The sequence below is a fragment of the Somniosus microcephalus genome, chromosome 28, assembly GCF_052327205.1.
Source record: "Somniosus microcephalus isolate GS21.2 chromosome 28, FLI_Smic_1.0, whole genome shotgun sequence".
NCBI classification, from domain to species: domain Eukaryota; kingdom Metazoa; phylum Chordata; class Chondrichthyes; order Squaliformes; family Somniosidae; genus Somniosus; species Somniosus microcephalus.
In genome coordinates, this window is record NC_141014.1 from 28,497,467 (window position 1) to 28,518,579 (window position 21,113).

At 47.6% G+C, this 21,113-nt stretch overlaps 1 protein-coding gene across 1 annotated transcript in view; it reads left to right on the top strand.

Moving 5' to 3' along the window:
• Nucleotides 1-881: 881 nt before the first annotated feature.
• The window catches only part of LOC147099470 (casein kinase I-like), a 67,750-nt gene continuing 47,518 nt past the window's right edge, over nucleotides 882-21,113 (top strand). The window contains 2 exon segments of the mRNA XM_085969644.1: nucleotides 882-984; nucleotides 1,300-1,387. Coding sequence (XP_085825770.1) covers nucleotides 1,312-1,387 — 76 coding nt within the window. The 5' untranslated portion in view covers nucleotides 882-984; nucleotides 1,300-1,311.

The window sequence follows — 21,113 nt, forward strand, 5'->3', positions numbered from 1 at the left end:
TCTCTGGCATGGGAATTGAACCCACAACTTTTCGACTCAGAGGCCAGAGTGCTACCCACTGAGCCACAGCTGACATAGAAAAATAGACTTCCAATGCCATTGCAGCCAAATAGATGAATTTCAAACAACCATATTATTAAAAAAAACTATTTTTAACTGTCAATATCCTACAAAGTCAGTGTTTTACAGTGTAACGATAGCAAAATACTGCAGATGCTGAAAATCCGAAATAACAACAGAAACATAGAAGATAGGAGCAGGAGTAGGCCATTCGGCCCCTTGAGCCTGCTCCGCCATTCAATTAGATCATGGCTGATCATCCAAATTTAGTACCCTGTCCCTGCCTTCTCCCCATATCCCTTGATCCCTTTAGCCTTAAGAAATATATCCAACTCCTTCTTGAATATATTTAATGAATTGGCCTCAACTGCCTTGTGTGGTAGAGAATTCCACAGGTTCACCACTCGCTGGGTGAAGAAATTCCTCCTCATCTCTGTCCTAAATGGCTTACCCCTTATCCTTAGACTGTGACCCCTGGTTCTGGACTCCCTGGCCATCGGGAACATCCTTCCTGCATCCAGTCTGTCCAGTCCTGTTAGAATTTTATAAGTTTCAATGAGTTCCAGAGAACTCTCCTTGGAAGTGAATTCCACTGCCTCACAACTCTCAGTGTAAAAAAAAGATTCCCCTGCCCCTTGTTCTGTAGAAGGGTTGACTCTATTTCTCTCTCCACGGATGTTGCCATGGCCTGCTGAGTTTTTCGCAGCATTTTCCTTTTGTTATTTTACAGTGTCATATTTGGAGTTTTATTATGGTTGTGCAAGGGTAATTATCGCTTTAACTGCTCCCTCCCCTCCTGAGGCGGGCTGTCGATCCGGGTCCTTGGTCGGGCCCGGGAGGGGGGGTGACGTCACCGGGCAGGCCGGCCCTCAGTTGTAAATAATGGCGAGTCGCTGAGAGGAGAAAAAAAAGAGAGCCCCGAAGGTAATCCCCCTCCATCCTCCCCCATGCCGGCCTGGCGAGCCGCGACAACCGGCGGATCAGCCGCCCCGCGGCCCCTGCTCGGCCGGGGGGTGGAAATTGGAGGCGATTGGCGCGGTTTGACCGGTTAAATCGGCGGGGAAAAGAAGCTCCCCCCACCTTCCCCTGTTCCTTCCTTCTCCATTTTCCCCTCCCCTCCCCCACAAAACCCACCGCCATTCTGCAATTGGGAGCAATGGTTGGGGCTCCTAGTCAACAAGGGGCTGGTGTCTCCAAAATACACTAAAATTGTGTCTCTCTTCTCTCGGTTTTTTTTAGAGCAAAATAAAAATGGAGCTGAGAGTTGGAAACAAATACAGGCTGGGGAGGAAGATCGGCAGTGGTTCCTTTGGTGACATTTATCTGGGTGAGTTATTGTCTCATAAATATTATATTTGGGGAGGGGATGCATCCCATTTAAAAAAAAAAAATCATATTTTGTTGGGAGAGGTGTTGGGTGGGGTGGAATAGCTGGTGTCCTTTTGTGTGTTTTTTTTGGTGTTCAAAGTTTTTTAAATGGGGAGGGAATATTTAATTTTGGGGTGAATTTAATTTTTTTTTATAATGGTATTTGAGATTTTAAAACTGGGTTTGAGTCATTTTTTTTTTGTGTCTGTCTCTGTACCTTCCCTGGGTTTGTGCCCTTTTAAAGGAAGCAGCTGTTTAGTTGCTCTTGGCTGTTGTCAAGACTGCCTTTTTCGGTTCACCGTCTGATATAATATTTGGAGGGGGTGAATATTTTTAAAATCATCTTTTAGCTTGGCGGGGCGGGGGGAAAACTATTTCCCCCTGTGTTTTTTCCCCCTCTAATTGTATGTTTTTTTGTTCCCTTTTCTGAAAGTCCGCCTCTTGCTCAGAATTGTCGCCCCCGATTTTGGGGGTCCGACGTGGAAGGTAGCGCGGGGTGGGGGGGGCGGTGTTTGGTTCTCTGGCGGTGGGCGTACGAGTGATGGTCGGCACAGGAGCGTGTGGCGGTGGGACGGGTGTGTGGGTTGACTTATTCCTCTTCCCCGCCCGCTTCCCTTTTTTTGGTTTTTTTTTCGCGGCCGCAGAAGTTCTGAATCAAAAGCGATCTTAACCTTAACCCGTGTTCTGTCCAATCAATGCTGTCTCCCCCCAACCGGTCAGTGGCCTGCCCCCCCCCCCCCCCCCAAGATCAGACTAGCCCGTCAAACCTTTTCATTAGGTGGTCTTCAGTTTTTTTTTTTATATAAGGGATTAGATAGGGTGGATAGAGAGAAACTATTTCTGCTGGTTGGGGAGTCTAGGACTAGGGGGCATAGTCTTAAAAATTAGAGCCAGACCTTTCAGGAGTGAAATTAGGAAACACTTCTACACCCAAAGGGGTGGTAGAAGTTTGGAACTCTCATCCGCAAACGGCAATTGATCCTCTGTCAATTGTTAATTTTAAATCTGAGATTGATAGCTTTCTGTTAACCAAAGGTGTTGAGGGATATGGGGCAAAGGTGGGTAGATGGAGTTAAGGTTGCAGTTCAGCCATGATCTCATTGAATAGTGGAGCAGGCTCGAGGGGCTGAATGGCCTGCTCCTGTTCCTATGTGCAAGCCCTAGAGTGCCAAGTTCCTTCTTTAAAAGGGGACAGGACTAATTTTGTTAGTAAATAACACGTTCTTACCAGATATTTCTTGGTTTTGGAGACTGTCTGCTTCTTCGTTGACATGAAGATCGAGGAGGAGGGTCTTCCTCCCCAGTTAGGCTGCTCGTGAGATGTCATTTATCTGGAGTATCTTGCTGCACCCTGGCGTGGCTCCATTGGAGAAGGGGTGGCTTAAGAAGCCCCCTGTCCATTGCACAGGCAGGGGATACTTGGTTACCTCATGTTGGCCTGATCAATTGTCTGTGGTCATGCCCCCTGCCGTCTGGAGTGGAGCCACTTCGGGAAGGGGAACTCCTCCACCCCCCTCTTCCCAGTAACTGACCTTGCCAAAATGGCCGAAGCAAGGAGACCCTACTCGAGTGGTTGCTATTGCTGATTTAAAATTGATGATTTAAGAAAAGTTGGAGGGAATGCATCTGTTCGGAGTACTCCCAAGAAAAACTAGTTTCTCTTGACTTTCCTGCCCATTAGTTGTGTCGATGAAGTGCGAATTTTGAATGTCAGATTAACGTGATGTCTGTAGACTACGTGTACATCCTGCGGTTTGAGATTTTTTTCCTCTGATGATATGCTTGGCTGTTGCAACACAAGCTGTCAGTGGTACCAGTCGGCGTGGCGTGTTAACGATAGCGCAAATTTATTTTGAATGCTTAAAAACCAAGCCCCCACAATTTCTGTTTCAATATGGCACTCCTCCCTTTTCCTAAGTGACGGCGTTCATCTGTCAAGCGGAGGGCCGGAGGCTTCGATTTTTGGCGCTGCCTGATTTTCTGGCTCCGTCCGTTGTGACCGTGGAGGAGGTTCACGTTTTGGTTCGGAGGGGTGGAGCTTGGGATGGGTGTTTTCTAGAGGGACTGGGGCGGTTAAACAAGGATTAATCGGGGATAGTCAGCATGGCTTTGTCAAGGGTAAATCATGTCTAACAAATCTGATCGAATTTTTCGAGGGGGTGACTAGTGGGGTGGATGAGGGAAATGCTGTGGATGTGGTGTACATGGACTTCAGTAAAGCTTTTGACAAAGTCCCGCATAGGAGACTGGTCAAGAAGGTAAGAGCCCATGGGATCCAGGGTGCCTTGGCGCATTGGATCCGAAACTGGCTGACTGGCAGGAGGCAGAGGGTGATGGTCGAAGGTTGCTTTTGTGACTGGAAGCCTGTGTCCAGTGGGGTACCTCAGGGATCGGTGCTGGGTCCCTTATTGTTTGTGATCTACATAAATGATTTGGATGAAAATGTAAAAGGTATGATCAGTAAGTTCGCAGATGACACGAAAATTGGTGGGGTGGTAAATTGCGAGGAGGAAAGCCTCCGGCTACAGGACGATATAAACGGGTTGGTCAGATGGGCGGAAAAGTGGCAAATGGAATTTAACCCTGAAAAGTGCGAGGTGATGCATTTTGGACGGACAAATAAGGCAAGGGAATACACAATGAGTGGTAGGACCCTAGGAAGTACAGAGGGTCAGAGGGACCTTGGTGTACATGTACATAGATCCCTGAAGGCAGCGGAGCAGGTAGATAAGGTGGTTAAAAAGGCATATGGGATACTTGCCTTCATTAGCCGAGGCATAGAATATAAGAGCAGGGAGGTTATGATGGAGCTGTACAAAACGCTGGTGAGGCCACAGCTGGAGTACTGTGTGCAGTTCTGGTCGCCTCACTATAGGAAGGATGTGATTGCTTTGGAGAGGGTGCAGAGAAGATTCACCAGGATGTTACCTGGGATGGAGCGCCTCAGCTATGAAGAGAGGCTGGACAGGCTGGAGTTGTTTTCCTTGGAGCAGAGAAGGCTGAGGGGGGACCTGATTGAGGTGTACAAAATAATGAGGGGCATAGATAGGGTAGATAAAGAGGAACTTTTCCCCTTAGTGGGGGGGTCAATAACAAGGGGGCATAGATTCAGGGTAAGGGGCAGGAGATTTAGAGGGGATTTGAGGAGGAACTTTTTCACCCAGAGGGTGGTTGGAATGTGGAACTCAATGCCTGAAAGGGTGGTGGAGGCAGGAACCCTCACAACATTCAAGAAGCATTTGGATGAGCACTTGAAATGCCATTGCATACATGGCTATGGACCAAATGCTGGAAAATGGGATTAGACTGGACAGGGATGGATGGGCGGCGCAGACACGATGGGCCGAAGGGCCTCTTTCTGTGCTGTAAAACTCTATGACTCTATGACTCATGTCACGTCAATCTGATTAATTCAAAAACTCGCACTTCATTACTTCATTGAACACACCTTCAAGGTGTGATACTTGGCATAAACTGAGGAGGTCTAGACTTTTTTTTAAGTGTTTGACACCCTTTCTCTTTCCCCCCCCCCCCCCCCTTCCCCCATCCCAAGTAAAGTGGTCTCTTTCTGGTAGCTCGACCTCTTTTCTCCCCCTCTCTTCCTTTATTGGATGAGGTCTTCCTGTAGACTCGATTTTTTCTGTGGTGGTTTTTCTTTTTATATTTCTTGCCGGGAAGGTGGGTTACTTTGGGCCCACCCCTCTTTTTCGCCGAGCTGCCCCAAGGCAGTCGCACACCTTTTGATGCTTTGTCAGTGCTCACAGGTTTGTGAATAACCACCTCTTGGGTGAGGTACCGATTCTTAGGGAACTTGTTCCCCAGCAAGGAGTGATGGAGAAGAATTGGGAGACAGGGAAAATCATTCCAGCGTTGTGCTTGGGTTTATTTAGTGTAATTGGTACCAACACACAGTCGGAGAAATCAAGTGCGCCAATATTAAGAAAGAAAGACTTGCATTTCTATAGCGCCTTTCACAACCACAGGACTTCCCAAAGCGCTTTACAGCCAATGAAGTACTTTTTGAAGTGTAGTCACTGTTGTAATGTAGGAAACGCGGCAGATAATTTGAGCACAGCAAGCTTCCACAAACAGCAATGTGATAATGAGCAGATAATCTGTTTTTTTAGTGATGTTGGTTGAGGGATAAATATTGGACAGGACTCCGGGGAGAACCCCCCCCCCCCCCCCCCCCTGCTCTTCGAAATAGTACCATGGGGTCTTCTACATCCATCTGAGAGAGCAGATGGGGCCTCGGGTTTTAGTGTCTCATCCGAAAGATGGCACCTCCCGACAGTGTAGCACACTCTCAGTACTGCGCTGTAGTGTCAGCCTAGATTGTGTTCAAGTTTGGAGTGGGACTTGAACCCACAACCTTCTGACTCTGGCGAGAGTGCTACCCACTGAGCCGCGGTTGACACCGTATGCGTCTGGTGCGATGCTTCCTCCCCTCAAATTGCTCTCGGCCTCTGGAACACTCTGACCATCCTAATGTCCCCTAACTCGAGAAATGCTCTCCCCAGGCACAGCCCAAGTTGAGACAACAATCTATACTTCTGTGTGTTTCTCGCAATTCAAGTGCACTCAGTAGGAACCTTTCACTCGCCCGGGGTTCCTGCACCTGCTGCTATGCAACAGGGATGCTTGGTCTGTGGCCGGGGCTCCTGCACCTGTTGCTATGCAACAGGGACGCCTGGATCTGTGGCCGTGTACGGGGCTCTCGTCCCTTTTACTATACCTCTCTAATCCGGACTTTTTGATAAACCGGCACCACGCTGGTCCCGTCGGTGCTGGATAAAAAAAAGAGTTTCCTGTACTTGCTCTGAGGTGGAACCTTGGCCAGCAACTGTGGCATTATCTGATTAGGGGGCGAGTGTGAGAGGCACCAGGCTGCCATAGTTTAATCCATTTCTTTGTTGTTTTCTTTGAGGCTAGTAGGGCACTTGCTTTTGTCTCCAGTTAGGTTTTGGGGGTGATGGTCAGGGTTTGAGTTTTTCATAATGCAACTTTATATTTAAAAAAAAAAAAGACTTGCATTTATATTACGCCTTTCACAACCTCAGGACGTCTCAAAGCTCTTTACAGCCAATTAAGTACTTTTGAAGTGTAGTCACTGTTGTAATGTAGGAAACGTGGCAGCCAAAGGTCACTACAACTGCAAGAACAGATAGTTGGGAGCGAAGTCAGGCTGTTAGAAGATGGAAAGAACGACTTGTATTTATATAGAACCTTTCTCGCCCATCCGAAAGCGCTTTACAGCCAATGCAGCGTCGTCACTGTTGTAATGTAGGAAGCGCAGCAGCCAATTAGCGTCCCACAAGGTCCCACAAACAGCATTGTGATAATGACCAGATAATCTGTTTTAATGAATGATGTTGGTTGAGGGATAAATATTGGCCCGGACACAAGTTCTGGTAACATAAATATTGTCCTCTGAACCGAGATGGTGTATTTTTGCTTTTGAGCATTCCCAGGTGCTTCTTGGAGTGGATAGTTTGCTGTTGGGAGTTTTTCTGTTAATTTTTCTTTGCCACAGCTATTGTGGCTGGCTTGTGCCGTGCAGCTTCTTAATAAAAGGACGGGGAGGGTATATGGGATTGGGACACGAGATCAAGGCTGTAACAACAGCTGAGAGAAGTAAAACTATTTTACTTTTCAATAACTTCGAGTTCTGGGAGTAGGGCTCTGATGTCATTGATGTAGTCGAGGACCCTGAGATTGTGGTGCTGTTGCAAAAACCATGACCTTGAAATTTTGCTGCCTGAATATTTGTGAATGTGACGTATTTGTTTGAAATTCCTTTCTTTGCTATTCTATATGAAGGCAATATTCTGATTAAAATAAACTGGTTCATGCAGTCAAAGAAATTTCCTACTCCTCAATTCGCAACAACTCTCATTTATATGCAGAAAAATGTCCCAAAGCAATTCGGAGGCGTAAGGATAAAAGTGGACACTAAACCCGAGGAGGAGATATTGGTACGGCTGACCAGCAAAGCTTGCTCGTTGAGATGGGTTTTAAGGAGAGCCTTGAGGAGGACAGGTTCAGGAAGGGAAACTTAGCGCGTGGGGCCTGGCCGGCTTGAGGTCCGGCCCGCGCTGGTAGGGCGAAAGGAGGGGAGTTGCACAATTAGAGGAATGGAGAGTTCAGTGAAGGGGGTTGTAGGGCTGCAGAAGGTTAGAGATGGGGAGGGGGCGAGACCAGAGAGCAAGTGGGAGCCATTGTAGGTCAGTGAGTGAGGGCCAGCGGTGATGGATGAGCAGGTCTTGGTGCAGGATAATTTGCAAGCAACAGAGTTTCGATGAATAGAAGTTTATGGAGGGTGGCAGATGGGCTTTCAGCTGGAAGAGCGTTGGGAGAGTTGAATCTGGAGGTGGAAACGGCATATATGAAGGCTTCAGCAGCAGGTGGGCTGCGGTAATGGCGGAAGTGGCTAATGTTATGGAGGTGAAGGTAGGCGGTCATTGCATTGGAAGGAAGTGGTGTCACAAGCTCGGCTCGCTCGAGTAGGATGCTGATCTGGTTCAGCTCAAGACTGTGGCTGGGGAGGGGAATGGAGTTTGTGGCGGAGGTCGACTATCATGGCTTTGGTCTTCCCCAATGTTGAGCTGGAGGAAATTACAGCTCATCAAAGACCGGATGTCAGACAAGTAATCTTGACCGCACAAAGGCAGAGGAGAAGAGGTGGTGGGAAGATGAAATTGGGTGTGGTCGGCGTACATGTGGAAGCTGCCCTCGTATCTGCCGATGATGTTGCCAAGTGGCAGCCTGTAGCTGAGGAAGAGGTGATCAAGGGTGGATCCGGAAGTACGGGGGGCGAGAACGCGTGAGGTCATGGTTTGGGGGTGAAAAGAGAAGACGTTGGACAGATGCTCTGTCTACAGTCCGATCGGTAAGACTGGAAGAAAGGGGTAGCCCCATAGATGACCGTGTAGGAGAGGTGTGAGGCGAATGCTATGATCAACTATGACAAATACTGCAGGAAGGACGAGGACAAAATGCACCATGGTGACAGTCAGAGTATTATACTCTCGGGCCATTTTGGCATTAAGGGAGGGGTGGAAATCTGATTTTCATGGGAGAAGAGGAGCATGGATCTGGGGAATGACGTTCCAATAACGTGGGAGAGGAAAGGGAGACTGAAGTTGTAATTTGCAAACAAAGTGGTCGAGAGGATATTTTGAGGAGAGGGTAATGATGAAAGGGAGAGGAACAAGGCCCAAGAAGAGGGAACCATTTACAATGTCAGTGCACGTGGCGGGGGGTGGTCAGGAAGGGAAGTTAAATTGTGAACAATGTTGTATGGTTTTGAGGGAGCAGGAGGCGGGTCATGCTTCGGATGATCTGAGGGAGAAGATGGGAAAGAAACGAGAGATGAGAGTTCAGGGCTGGGGGAGAAGAGTTAGACTTGACTGGGCAAGGGGTGGGGGACGGGGGTGGAACAACAGACACACATCACTCGATGGTCCCTATCTTTGCGACGAAGAAATCCATGGACCACTTGCATGTTAGAGCTGAGGGTGGAGGTGAGAGTGGTGTAAAGAAACGGTTGATTGTGCAGAAAAGAAGCTTGGATTATAATTGCGCTGTAAGCTAATCCTCATGTAGTGGGTGGTTTTGGCAGAGGAGAGCGAGGCCCAGCAGAACTTGATGTAATCCAGCCACATCTGGTGATGCATGACTAAGTCAGCTGTGTGCCAGAATATGAAGTCTGCACCCTTGAGATTTGAGGGGGTGGGGGGGGAGATAGAGAGAGAGAATGTAGGTTATGCCAAGGAGAACAACATGGATGGGAGATGGCGTGGGTTTTGCTGGTGACAAGGGATCAAAAGATGGAAGTGAGGGGGGTGGTTGAGCGTATGAGAACTTCAGAGGAGGTTTGGGAGTTTAAAAGTGCTGTTTTAAGCGGCCTGGGGTAGGGTTCTTGCAGAGGGGTGGGCTCTTTTTTATTCGTTCATGGGATGTGGTCGTCGCGGGCCAGGCCAGCATTTATTGCCCTTGAGAAGGTGGTGATGAGCCGCCGTCTTGAACCGCTGCAGTCCGAGGGGTGAAGGAACTCTCTCAGTTCCAGGATTTTGACCCAGCGACTATGAAGGAACGGTGATACATTTCCAAATCAGGATGGTGTGTAATTTGGAGGTGGTGGTGGTGTTCCCATGGGCCTGCTGCCCTTGTCCTGTGGTAGATGTCGTGGGTTTGGGAGGTGCTGCCGAAGAAGCCTTGGCGAGTTGCTGCAGTGCATCTTGTAGATGGTACACACTGCAGCCATGGTGCGCTGGCGGTGGAGGGAGTGAATGTTTAAGGTGGTGGATGGGGTGCCAATCAAGCGGGCTGCTTTGTCCTGGATGGTGTCGAGCTTCTTGAGTGTTGTTGGAGCTGCACTCATCCAGGCATCCACTCATCCAGCTGCACTATTCCATCACACTCCTGACTTGTGCCATTGTGAATGGTGGAAAGCATTTGAGAGTCAGAAGGTGAGACACTCTCCTCAGAATACCCAGCCTCTGACTCTTGTAGCCACAGTGAGGGACTGGGTGAGGAGGACTACAAGGAAGTGGTCTAGATGGCCTCTTCGGTAATCAAGATCACAGGAGATGGCGAGCTCCAGGAGTGATCAATATGGGTGGGAGAGTTTATACGGAGGGTGGTGAATTCAGAAGAGAGAACGAGCAAGATGAGATGAAGATTAACATTACTGATGTCATTGCTCAATATAAAAGCTGAGGGAAGAACGGAGGAGGGAAACTTGCTTGGGGGCAATAGAAAACAAGGATTCTAAAGGGGAGGCGAGAGGGGTGGAACAAAATGAGGTGTTTAATAAAAGAGAAGGTGGCACAGGAATAGGGAAAGAGACAATGTGATAAGAGCCATACACCACTGCGACGGTTTGAGCAGGGCAGGTGATGGGATGTGTAGCCAGGTGTGGGGATGCTTTGATGAGGGGCAAGGTCAGAACTTTGTCAAATGCTCATGTATTATTCTACTAAATTATAGGTGTTTCCCTATTTTTTTAAAGCTACAGAGTCTAATTACTCAGTGAGATCAATTAAGAGACTGCAGACATTCTGACCCTGGCACTTTGTATTCCGACTGAGTTCCTTTGTACTTTTTCTGAAGTGTGGCTGATGGGGAAATACACGTGCCGCTGTCACATTTTACGTTCTTAAAAGAAAATTGTGCGCCAATGTGAAAAGCTTTGAACAAAACCTACTCCCGCTAGACTAAAATAATCAACAGAAAATGCTGGGAATGCTCCACGCATGAGCGGATGCGCGGCAATCAGGAAGGTACTGCGTAGGCCGCTCACGAGCTGTTCCCTCTAAGGTACCGTGCGTCTCGGCCACGCAGCAAATTTAAAGGTACCTCGCACAAAAGAAATTTGAGGGCACATTACTCGGCAGGCCAGGCAGCAATGTTTCCCCGAATCTATTTTGGGGTGCGTGGCTGCGTGGCCCATTCACCGTTTCGCGCAGGCGCGAAACTTAACATTGGGAAAAGCCGGTCCGGCAAACGGCTGCGCGCGCAGCTTAGAGGGAACGTTGTCCGACAGCATCTAACCTTCTCTGTTTAGATACTGTGAAAGGTGCTTCCTATGTTCGAATATTGTGTTAAGTGCTATAGTAAGTTGCGCTTTTGGCCAATTTTGGTGCCCTGCTAACCATCCCCCCCCCCCCCCCCTTGTATTACAAAATCTCATATTTTAAATAAAGTTTGCGTGACTGTCCTCTAATGCAAACTATCGTCCAGGCCAAAATCCATGAATTGTTTCTGACACTGTGGAACTCCTATAACCAGTTCGGGGAGAAATCAAGTGGAGAGCTTTCCTATCAATCCCAGCATAAATTGCTCAACAATAACCTCGGCCCCTATCATATTTTTATATATTTTTTATCCACACTTTTGGATTGTACCTTTTCCTTTTTTTCTCTCTCCCACATGGCAGCTGTCTCTCACTCTGCCAGCGCATTTCATTTCATCTAGAGCCATCCTTTGTCTCTTTACCTGTCCTATTACCATCTCGTCTCGCCTTGAATATCTCTTAATGTCTCTTCACCTCTCTCAGACCTTCCCTTTTGTTCTTTCATCCCCTCCCCCATTTCCCAGCCCCACAAACTTGCTTTTTAATCTGTTTCATTTCCTGCTTTTTTTTCTCTCAGTCCTGACGAAGGGTTTCAACTTGAAACGTTGACTGTTTCTCTCTCCACGGATGTTGCCTGGCCTGCTGAGTTTTTCCAGCGTTTTCTGTTGTTTTTTTTCGGATTTCCAGCGTCCGCAGTATTTTGCTATCTGTTGGGATTTTCTGTTCCTTTTCAAAATTCAGGGAAATTTTGGCACCTCGCGCCAGTGGTTCCTCTGATGCTTTTTTATTTCCTCCTGTGTTAATGAATGAACCCCCATGTGATGGTGGTTTACTTTTCTTCAAGATACTGGCTTCGTCATTGTGCTTTGTATTTAGGATCTGGAATGCACTGCCTGATGGGGTGGTTGATACAGATTCTATAGTAGCCTTCAAAAGGGAATTGGGTAAATACTTGAAGGAGAAAAAAAATTGCAGGGATCTGGGGAAAGAGCAGGAGGGAGTGGGACTGACTGGATTGCTCTTCGAAAGAGCCGGCGCAGACTCGATGGGCCGAATGGCCGCCTTCTGTGCTATGCTATCCTATGATTTATTATCGGGACGCTTTGCAGTAGAGTGCAGATCTCAAAAACGGCCAGAATAAAGCTCGAGTGGACCTAGTTCCGTTTGAGCATTGAAACATAGAAGATAGGAGCAAGAGTAGGCCATTCAGCCCCTCGAGCCTGCTCCGCCATTCAATGAGATCATGGCTGATCATCCAAACTCGGTACTCTGTCCCTGCCTTCTCCCCATACCCCTTGATCCCTTTAGCCTGAAGAAATATATCCAACTCCTTCTTGAATATATTTAATGAATTGGCCTCTACTGCCTTCTGTGGTAGAGAATTCCACAGGTTCACCACTCTCTGGGTGAAGAAATTCCTCCTCATCTCTGTCCTAAATGGATTACCCCTTATCCTTAGACTGTGACCCCTGGTTCTGGATTCCCCCGCCATCGGGAACATCCTTCCTGCATCTAGTCTGTCTAGTCCTGTTAGAATTTTATAAGTTTCAATGAGATCCCCTCTCATTCTTCTAAACTCCAGCGAGTACAAGCCCAATAAGAAGCTGGCTTTTAGTACGTTTCTTTCTCATCCACTCCTTGCTCCCGTGAGCCCCCCCTCCCCCCAGGCCCCACTTGTCTGCCGGCTGGCTTTAAGGGGCCTGTGGGAGGGGCAGGCTTTTCTATCTATACTGTGGTTTCGTGGAATGTAAATGAGGGAGAGATTTTATGCAAGTTCCCTAGAGGGGTTGGGGTGGTCTGCCCAGTCCTGCTCTACCAGTTTTGTTTTGCTTGTAGGGACTGGTGGCTGTTCGAGCTTTGGCGAAATCCAGTAAAGTGTTTTTTTTTTTAACCCTTTTTTTCCCAGAAAATATGAAGCCATTGGAATGATCATTTGATCAGTTTCTTGCTTTAATCGGAGCGAGCTTAATTTCTAAACTTGCATGTGTTTTTTTTGATCATATAAATCTCGCTCCTAATATTTTGTCTGTCTGGAACAGCTGATTTCGAAGTGGGGGCAGGGAAGCATTGTGTGTGGCTTCATTGGAATAGAATCCTTGACATTTCAGCGTCAGTGGAGACCATTTGGCATATCGCACCTGCTCACGATGCGGTCTCCTCTACATTGGGGAGACCAAACGCAGATTGGGTGACCGCTTTGCGGAACACCTCCGTTCAGTCCGTAAGGGTGACCCCGAGCTTCCGGTCACCTGTCACTTTAATTCACCGCTCCATTCCCACTCGGACCTCACCGTCCTCGGCCTCTTGCATTGTTCCACGGAAGCTCAGCGTAAGCTCGAGGAACAGCACCTCATCTTCCGATTAGGCACTTTACAGCCTTCTGGACTCAACATCGAGTTCAACAACTTCAGATCATAACCTCGGCCCCTATCATATTTATATTTTTTATCCACACTTTTTGTCTTTTTTTCCTCCCTCCCACAAGGCAGCTGTCCTTCATTCTGCCAGCACAATTCACACCCCATCTAGAGCCATCCTTTCTTCCTTAACCTGTCCCATTACCGCCTCCTCTCGCCTTGAATATCTCTTAATGTCTCTTTACTTCTCCCACCTTTTATCCTATCACAGACCTTCCTTTTTGTTCTTTTATCCCCTCCCCCATTTCCCAGCCCCTAAACTTGCTTTAAAATCTGTTCCATTTCCTGTTTTATTTTCCAGTTCTGACGAAAGGTCTCCGACCTGAAACCTGTTTCTCTCTCCACGGATGCTGCCTGGCCTGCTGAGTTTTTCCAGCGTTTTCTGTTATTTTGCATTTATGTGACATCTGATCACATCCTAAGAACTACCAGTGTCAGCTGTGGCTCAGTGGGCAGCACACTCGCCTCTGAGTCAGAAGGTTGTGGGTTCAAGTCCCACTCCAGGGACTTGAGCACATAAAGCTAGGCTGACACTCCCAGTGCAGTGCTGAGGGAGTGCCGCACTGTCGGAGGTGCCGTCTTTCGGATGAGACGTTAAACCGAGGCCCTGTCTGCCCCCTCAGGTGGACGTAAAAGATCCTAAGGCACTATTTCGAAGAAGAGCAAGGGGGTTCTCCCCGGTGTCCCGGCCAATATTTATCCCTCAACCAACATCACTAAACCAGATTATCTGGTCATTATCACATTGCTGTTTGTGGGAGCTTGCTGTGCGCAAATTGGCTGTAAAGTGCTTTGAGGCGCCCGGTGGTCGTAAAAAGGCGCTATATAAATGCAAGACTTTCTAATCCAATTAGTCATGTGATTGCTGTTGCCTGTGCAAATTGGCTAAGCAATTAAAATCCCACAGACAGCTAATGAGGGGGCCTGTCTATCGGGTAATTGGATGGTTCCCGCGAGCTTGAAGGCCACTTACTCCAGGTAAGTTCATCTCTTCAACATTCACAAAAAGGCTAACTTGAAAGTGGACGGAAATGAGGAAATACCCCACGGCGTGCAATGGCAAATTCTCGTCCGGGTAAGCGATCTGACCAGGCCGGGGAAATCCAGATTTCCTGCTCGCAGTTTCTCCCCCTTCAGGAAAGCCGGCAGACGGAGCCTACGGAGACCTCGTGGTGGACGGACGGAGACCTTTTGAGATGTCGGGTGTGCAATGCCACGCTAGCTTTAGATGGTTGTTGAAATTGTGGGAATTGCTAAAAGCAAAGCTGTTGTGCGTGAATGAAGTTACAGCTCCACAGTATTTTCATCAACCTTTTGTGTTGCCAAAACAAAATACAATACCGCTTTGTTTCCAAAGCCATAGTTTTAATTGTATTGAATAAATTGTTAGCAGCTTTGATCTAAATTAGATTGGCGTTCCCTTTTCATCAGTGAGTAAAATCAAAGATGGGGATTGAGAACAAATCTGATTATTTCTCCTTGGAGCAGAGAACGCTAAGAGGAGGTTTTGCAGTATTTTGCTATCGTACTAGAGTTTGGTTCACTGCCGCACCTCTGCTAGGAATGCCTACCTTGAGGTTCTGCTCTTCTCTTCGACGGGATCTCAGTTTGGCTCTTCAACCTTGTTCATCTTCATTACTTTCAGTTTCCCTCCTCGTGTTTGTCTCCACTAGTCCTATCACCATCTGGTCTTGTTTTGAATACCTCTTAATGTCTCTTCACTTCTCTTTTGTTCTCTCCCAGCCTGGCCTTCAGTCTTGACAAAGGGTTTGACCCGAAACGTCGACTCTATTTTTCTCTCCACGGATGTTGCCTGGCCTGCTGAGTTTTTCCAGCGTTTTCTGTTGTTATTTTGGATTTCCAGCAGCTGCAGTATTTTGCTATTTGGCTGAGGAGGTGTTTGATGGCAGTGTTTAAAATCATGAAGGGTTTAGACTAGGTTATTGAGCTAGTCCGTGAATGGAAAAGGATGGGTGAGCTGCCGTGGGACAGGTCCGAGTCGAGGGGCATACACACCTGACGGTCCCCAGTAGTGGTCGGGCAAATTTGTCGGGAGCAATGTTCCCTTTTTAAGCTGCTTGGTCGCGCAGCGCGCCAGGGATCTCGCGCAGAGCCGGCTTGCCAACACTTCAAAGTTTAAAAACTACGCATGCACGGTATTTTGAATGGGCCACGCAGCCCCTTAAAGGGGCCATGCGGCGCCAAAACAAATTATCGGGAACATTGGTTGGAACTAGCAAAATATAATGAAACTCTTACGAAGCATGTTGACATAGTTGAGCAGAACAAGACAAAAGGTGCAAGAATTGACCAAAGCCCGAGGCTCTTGAATCGCGTTTCTTTCTGAAAGTTTGGTGAATTATATCATCGCGACCATAGTTTTAGGACAAGTGGCAGACAAAGTCAGAAAAGCCTTTTTTTCCCCTTATCAATGGCACTTGGAACATCACCACCGCTGACTAATTCTCCATTGTTTACGTATCAGAGAATAACTGAGCGGCTGCTTGCTTTTGTAAACTCCCAGTCAGGTGAAGGCAAGGAGTTGCTTAAGAGAATCTTGGAGGTAAACCGGTTTAACAAAGAAATGTGTCTTGGATAATCCCCAAAAAAGTGTGGCCTAGTTTCGGCACTGCAGTACGGCACTTTTCTGAAGAGACAAAGTTCGCAACAACAACTTGCATTTATATAGCACCTTTTTTTAATGTAGTAAAACGTCCCAAGGTACATCACTCCAGCGTTCTGGAACAAAATTTAACCAGAGGTGTTGGCGGAATTGTAAATTACGACAACGTTTTTGCCAGCCTGGGACTACTTCCGACTGTTGGTGACTGCTCCTTTTATGGTAATGCCTCCAAACAGCCAGAATTGGTTTTGCTGTGGCTCACGAGATGCTCCAGACTGCTGTAGAGCAGATCGAGACCCAACTGGGATTTTTTTTTGTGGAAACTGCTGAATATGCCGATGCATTTACTGAGCAAGTAAATCAATTTTTAAATGACCCGAGGTGGTGGGGGGGGGTGCGGCGGTGAAGTCTACAAGAAATAAGAGTTCAGTCCAAGAAAGGAGTGCCCAGTGAAATTGTCTGAAAAGTTCCACAAATGGCATCGATTTGAATTGAGTGCTTCAACCTAATCACTGACACTGCCTTGTTAAGCCTAACTAGTCGATTCTTAAAGCATGGAGAGCTAGTTACATAGTATTTACAGCACAGAAATGGCCCAACAGGCCCATGCTGGTGTTCATGTTCCACGCGAGTCTCCTCCCACCCCGCTTCATCTATCACAGAAACCCCACAGTGCAGATAGAGGCCATTTCGGCCCATCGAGCCTGCACCGACACATATCCCACCCGATCCCCGTAACCCCACGTATTTAATCCCCCTAACACTAAGGGTCAATTTATCATGGCCAATCAACCTAACCCGCACATCTTTGGACTGTGGGAGGAAACCAGAGCATCCGGAGAAAACCCACGCAAACACGGAGAATGTGCAAACTCCACACAGACAGTCACCCGAGGCTGGATTGGAACCCGGGTCCCTGGCGCTGTGAGGCAACAGTGCTAACCACTATGCCACCGTGCTGCCCTTCTATTCCTTTCTCCCTCAAGTGTTTATCTAGCTTCCCCATAAATGCATCTATGCTATTCATCTCGACTACTCCTTGAGGTAGCAAGTTCCACATTCTAATATTTACAGAGCTTTCTCTACTTGATCGGAATTTCACAAACTCTGTGGGTAGTCGCCTCCTGCAAGCACACTTGAGAAGCTGCGGGACACGATCTGCTAGCCTTTTGAGCTACAGAAGGATCCTGAAAATAGCAATCTAGCCCCTAGCTGGACGAAATTCAAAGGAACTATTGAGAATCAGTACACGACCTATTGGATTCCAGACCGTGATAGCCAAGACAAACTAATATCGGATTCTGATGGTGGTTTTAAAAAAAAAAAAAACGGTCCGGTCATTTGGACATCATGCAAGGACTGTGTTCGAAACCGCAGTAGCCTACACGAACCAACATGTATGGTCTTGCTTTACCGAGTTGTGAGATCCCCCTCACTTTAATTGTAACTCGGGTATCTTGTGAGCGATGTTTCTCAAAACTAAATCTTTGAAGGTGGCCGGACAGGTTAACGAAGCAGATGGGATCCTGGGCTTTATACATAGAGGCCTAGAGTACAAAAGCCAGGAAGTTACGCTACGCCTATATAAAACCCTAGTTTGGCCCCAGCTGGAGTATTGGGTCCAATTCTGGGCACCACACTTTAGGAAGGACATGAAGGCTCTGGAGAGGGTACAGAAGAGATTTACTATGGTTCCTGGGATGAGGGATTACAATTACGTGGATAGACTGGAGAAGCTGCGGCTGTTCTCTGAGCAGAGCAGGCTAAGAGGAGATTTGATGGAGGTGTTTAAATGGAGTAAATAAAGAGAAACTGTTTTCAATGGCTGAAGGGTCGATAACCAGAGGGACACAGATTTAAGGTGATTGGCAAAATAACCGGAGGTAACAGGAGGAAAAACCTTGTTATGCAACGAGGGGTTAGGATTGGGAATGCGCTGCCTGATGGGGCGGTGGATACGGATTCAATAGTAGCCTTCAAAAGGGAATTGGTTAGATACTTGGAGAAAAAAATTGCAGGGATCTGGGGAGAGAGCGAGGGGAGTGGGCCTGACTGGATTGCTCTTCGAAAGAGCCGGCGTGGACTCGATGGGCCCAATGGCCTCCTGTGCTGTACTATTCTCTGATTCTATAAATCAAGACAGCCGCTTAAAGTTCCCTAACTCAACATTTGGAGGATGCCACGATGTTCCATGGCAAAAGACTTTAGTAGTAAACCGCGACGACGAGCAAATTGCCGACTTAATTGCAGAGAAGTTAGACGCCTTTTATCAGTTGGATAATTTTTTTTTATGTTGGAATGTACTTTGTGTAATTTGTAACATTCGTTTTGATAAAGAGCGGAGTGAATGAAGGGCAAAATCTTTTTTTCTATGGAATAAATTTTTTATTTTGCACATCCCGAGCCCTTTCCGGGTAGCCAGTCTGCCCCTGGGTGGAATGACCAGCTGAGCTCTCTGCTGTTGCTCGTGCGTGGGGAGGGGTTGTTATCTCGGACCCTGGCAGAACTCTTTTTGCTCTTCAAATAGTGGCGTGCGATCTTTTACGTCCGCCTGAACCAGCAGACGAGACCTCGGCTTAAAATTTCACGGCTGAGAGATTAAACCGGGGTTGCGGAAGGCTCCGTGACAACTGCCCCTTTGTTTTTCTATTCTAATGCAGACGTTTGGGGCCTGTTGAAACGGCGCTCTGAATCCCTCTCTAAGCTGCTGCACCAGTGCAGTTAACTAGGCGTGTTGCAACTTGTCCTACAACCGGGATAACAACACAAAAAAAAGAGGGACATAGACACTGGACTGTGCCACCAGTCTCTAATTTCCATCTGTAATCAGACTGGGTTTTGAAAAGTTATTAATGGAGGGTGGTGTAGTTCTTTCATTTATTTGTTGCTAAGCAACACTGTTTTGATGTTGCACAGCACTTCCTTATCCTTTTTGGAAGAATGTGTCGAGTGTTTTTCTATGTCTTTTATCGCACCACAATGCCATTTCTTGATTAGCAAAAGCGAGGCATTAGTGGTGAGCCCTGTGCAAAAACTGCTCTCGCTGTTGGGTGGTGTGCATGAATGGCCCGAGGGGTGGTGTGCATGAATGGCCCGAGGGGTTGCGGGGGGGGGGGAGCCGTTCTTCTGTTAACTCCTTTCCCTCTCTTGGTGACTCTTTCCTCAAACAGCCCTGCCAAGATTTGGGGACATAAAGCTGTAGCTTTTCACTCGATGATGATGTTTCCATTTTATATAGTTTTTTTTTAAAGCATCAAAACATCTCGAAGAGCTTCACATAGTGAATTTTTTTTTTTGAATTGCAGTGACGCTTGAAGTGTGTGACATGCTGTTATTGTGCATCACTGCACTGTGCCATCAAATTGGCTTTTCTGAGATTGCATTGGATTACAGTTGCCACTTTTGGAGGCTGGCAAAATGGAACGTGACCATTGTTCGATTTGTACTTGGAGAGTGGCAACAGAGCAAATCCTGCCGGTGGTCAACAACCATTCCTCACTACAACGCTGACATGCCTGATCTCTCTTTTATTCATTCTCGGGATGTGGGCGTCGCTGGCAAGGCCCGGCATTTATTGCCCATCCCTAATTGCCCCTTGAGAAGGTGGTGGTGAGCCGCCGCCTTGAACCGCTGCAGTCCATGTGGTGAAGGTGCTCCCACAGTGCTGTTAGGGAGGGAGTTCCAGGATTTTGACCCAGCGACGATGAAGGATTGGTGATATATTTCCAAGTCAGGATGGTGTGTGACTTGGAAGGGAACTTGGAGTTGGTGGTGTTCCCATGCGCCTGCTGCCCTTGTCCTTCTAGGTGGGAGAGGTCGTGGGTTTGGGAGGTGCTGCCGAAGAAGCCTTGGTGAGTTGCTGCAGTGCATCTTGTAGATGGTACATGCTGCAGCCACGGTGCGCCAGTGGTGGAGGGAGTGAATGTTTAAGGTGATGGATGGGGGTGCCAATCAAGCGGGCTGCTTTGCCCTGGATGGTGTCTGGTGGTTTCCTTAACCATACACTTCATTCCAGTGATGGAAGTAGACTTTTTTTTAATAAAGGAACAATTTAGGATTATTCTTCTGATTGTAAAGCTGTATTAAGTAAATTGATTTTTTATTTTAAGTATGACCTAATTAGTTGAATTAGATCCTTTTAGAAAGTTTGGAGATCTTTGGTTCACACTCTGGATTGCGTGGGTTAGTGAGTACAATAAATTCTGTATGCAACGTTCTGTTTGTATAGATTTTCAGTATATGATCTACAAAGTGGCTTACCCTGTTATATTTTAAACTACCTGGGGGGGGCCCCGGCGTTGCCAGGGCAGTTTAGAGGGCCGCGCGGTTGACGGCCGCTGCCGCTCCCCCCGCTCTGTGTCTCAGGCTGCGCTGTTGACGGCCGGCCGCTGCCCCGCTCTGTGTCTCGGGCCGAGCGGTTGTCAGGCCCGGCCCGAGTGACCCCAACTCACCTCCCGCTCCGGCGGGCCGCCGTAGCTGGTAAAAGCAGGGGGGAAAATGGCGGCAACGTTTCGGGAGGCTGCAGGATTAGGTCCCGCCCGTGACACACCGATTGGTCAACCATCAGGTCACTGAACTGTAGGATTGGTCAACCATCACGTCACTCAACGCTAATGAGCGGTCGGATTGGTCAACCGCTAATGAGCGGATTTTTGAATGTTTTTTGTATACTGTCCAAACAATTTTTGTCTGACCAAAAAGTAAATACGCCTATGACACTCCCCTGATCATCAGCTTTCTTTTGATTATAACATATGTGTAGGTACGCTCTATAACTTTTGAGTGTATAGCGGACGGACGGACAGACACCACTATCCTTTTTATAGATTTAGACTACAAAAGCAAACTACCTCCCATATCTTCAGACGGGATCTTCAAAGATCTGCCACTGTCTCCAGTTACCCTGCTGGGAAGTTGAGATTCCCTATTCTTTGCGAAATTGTATTTGAGTTATTGCTCCCATAATCTGGATCCCCTATAGAAAATAATAGTCTCCTCCACTTCCGTGGAATGCTATATTTCCCCTCCCACGCCCAGCCAGCAGGGACAGAAATAAAGCAGGCCTTCC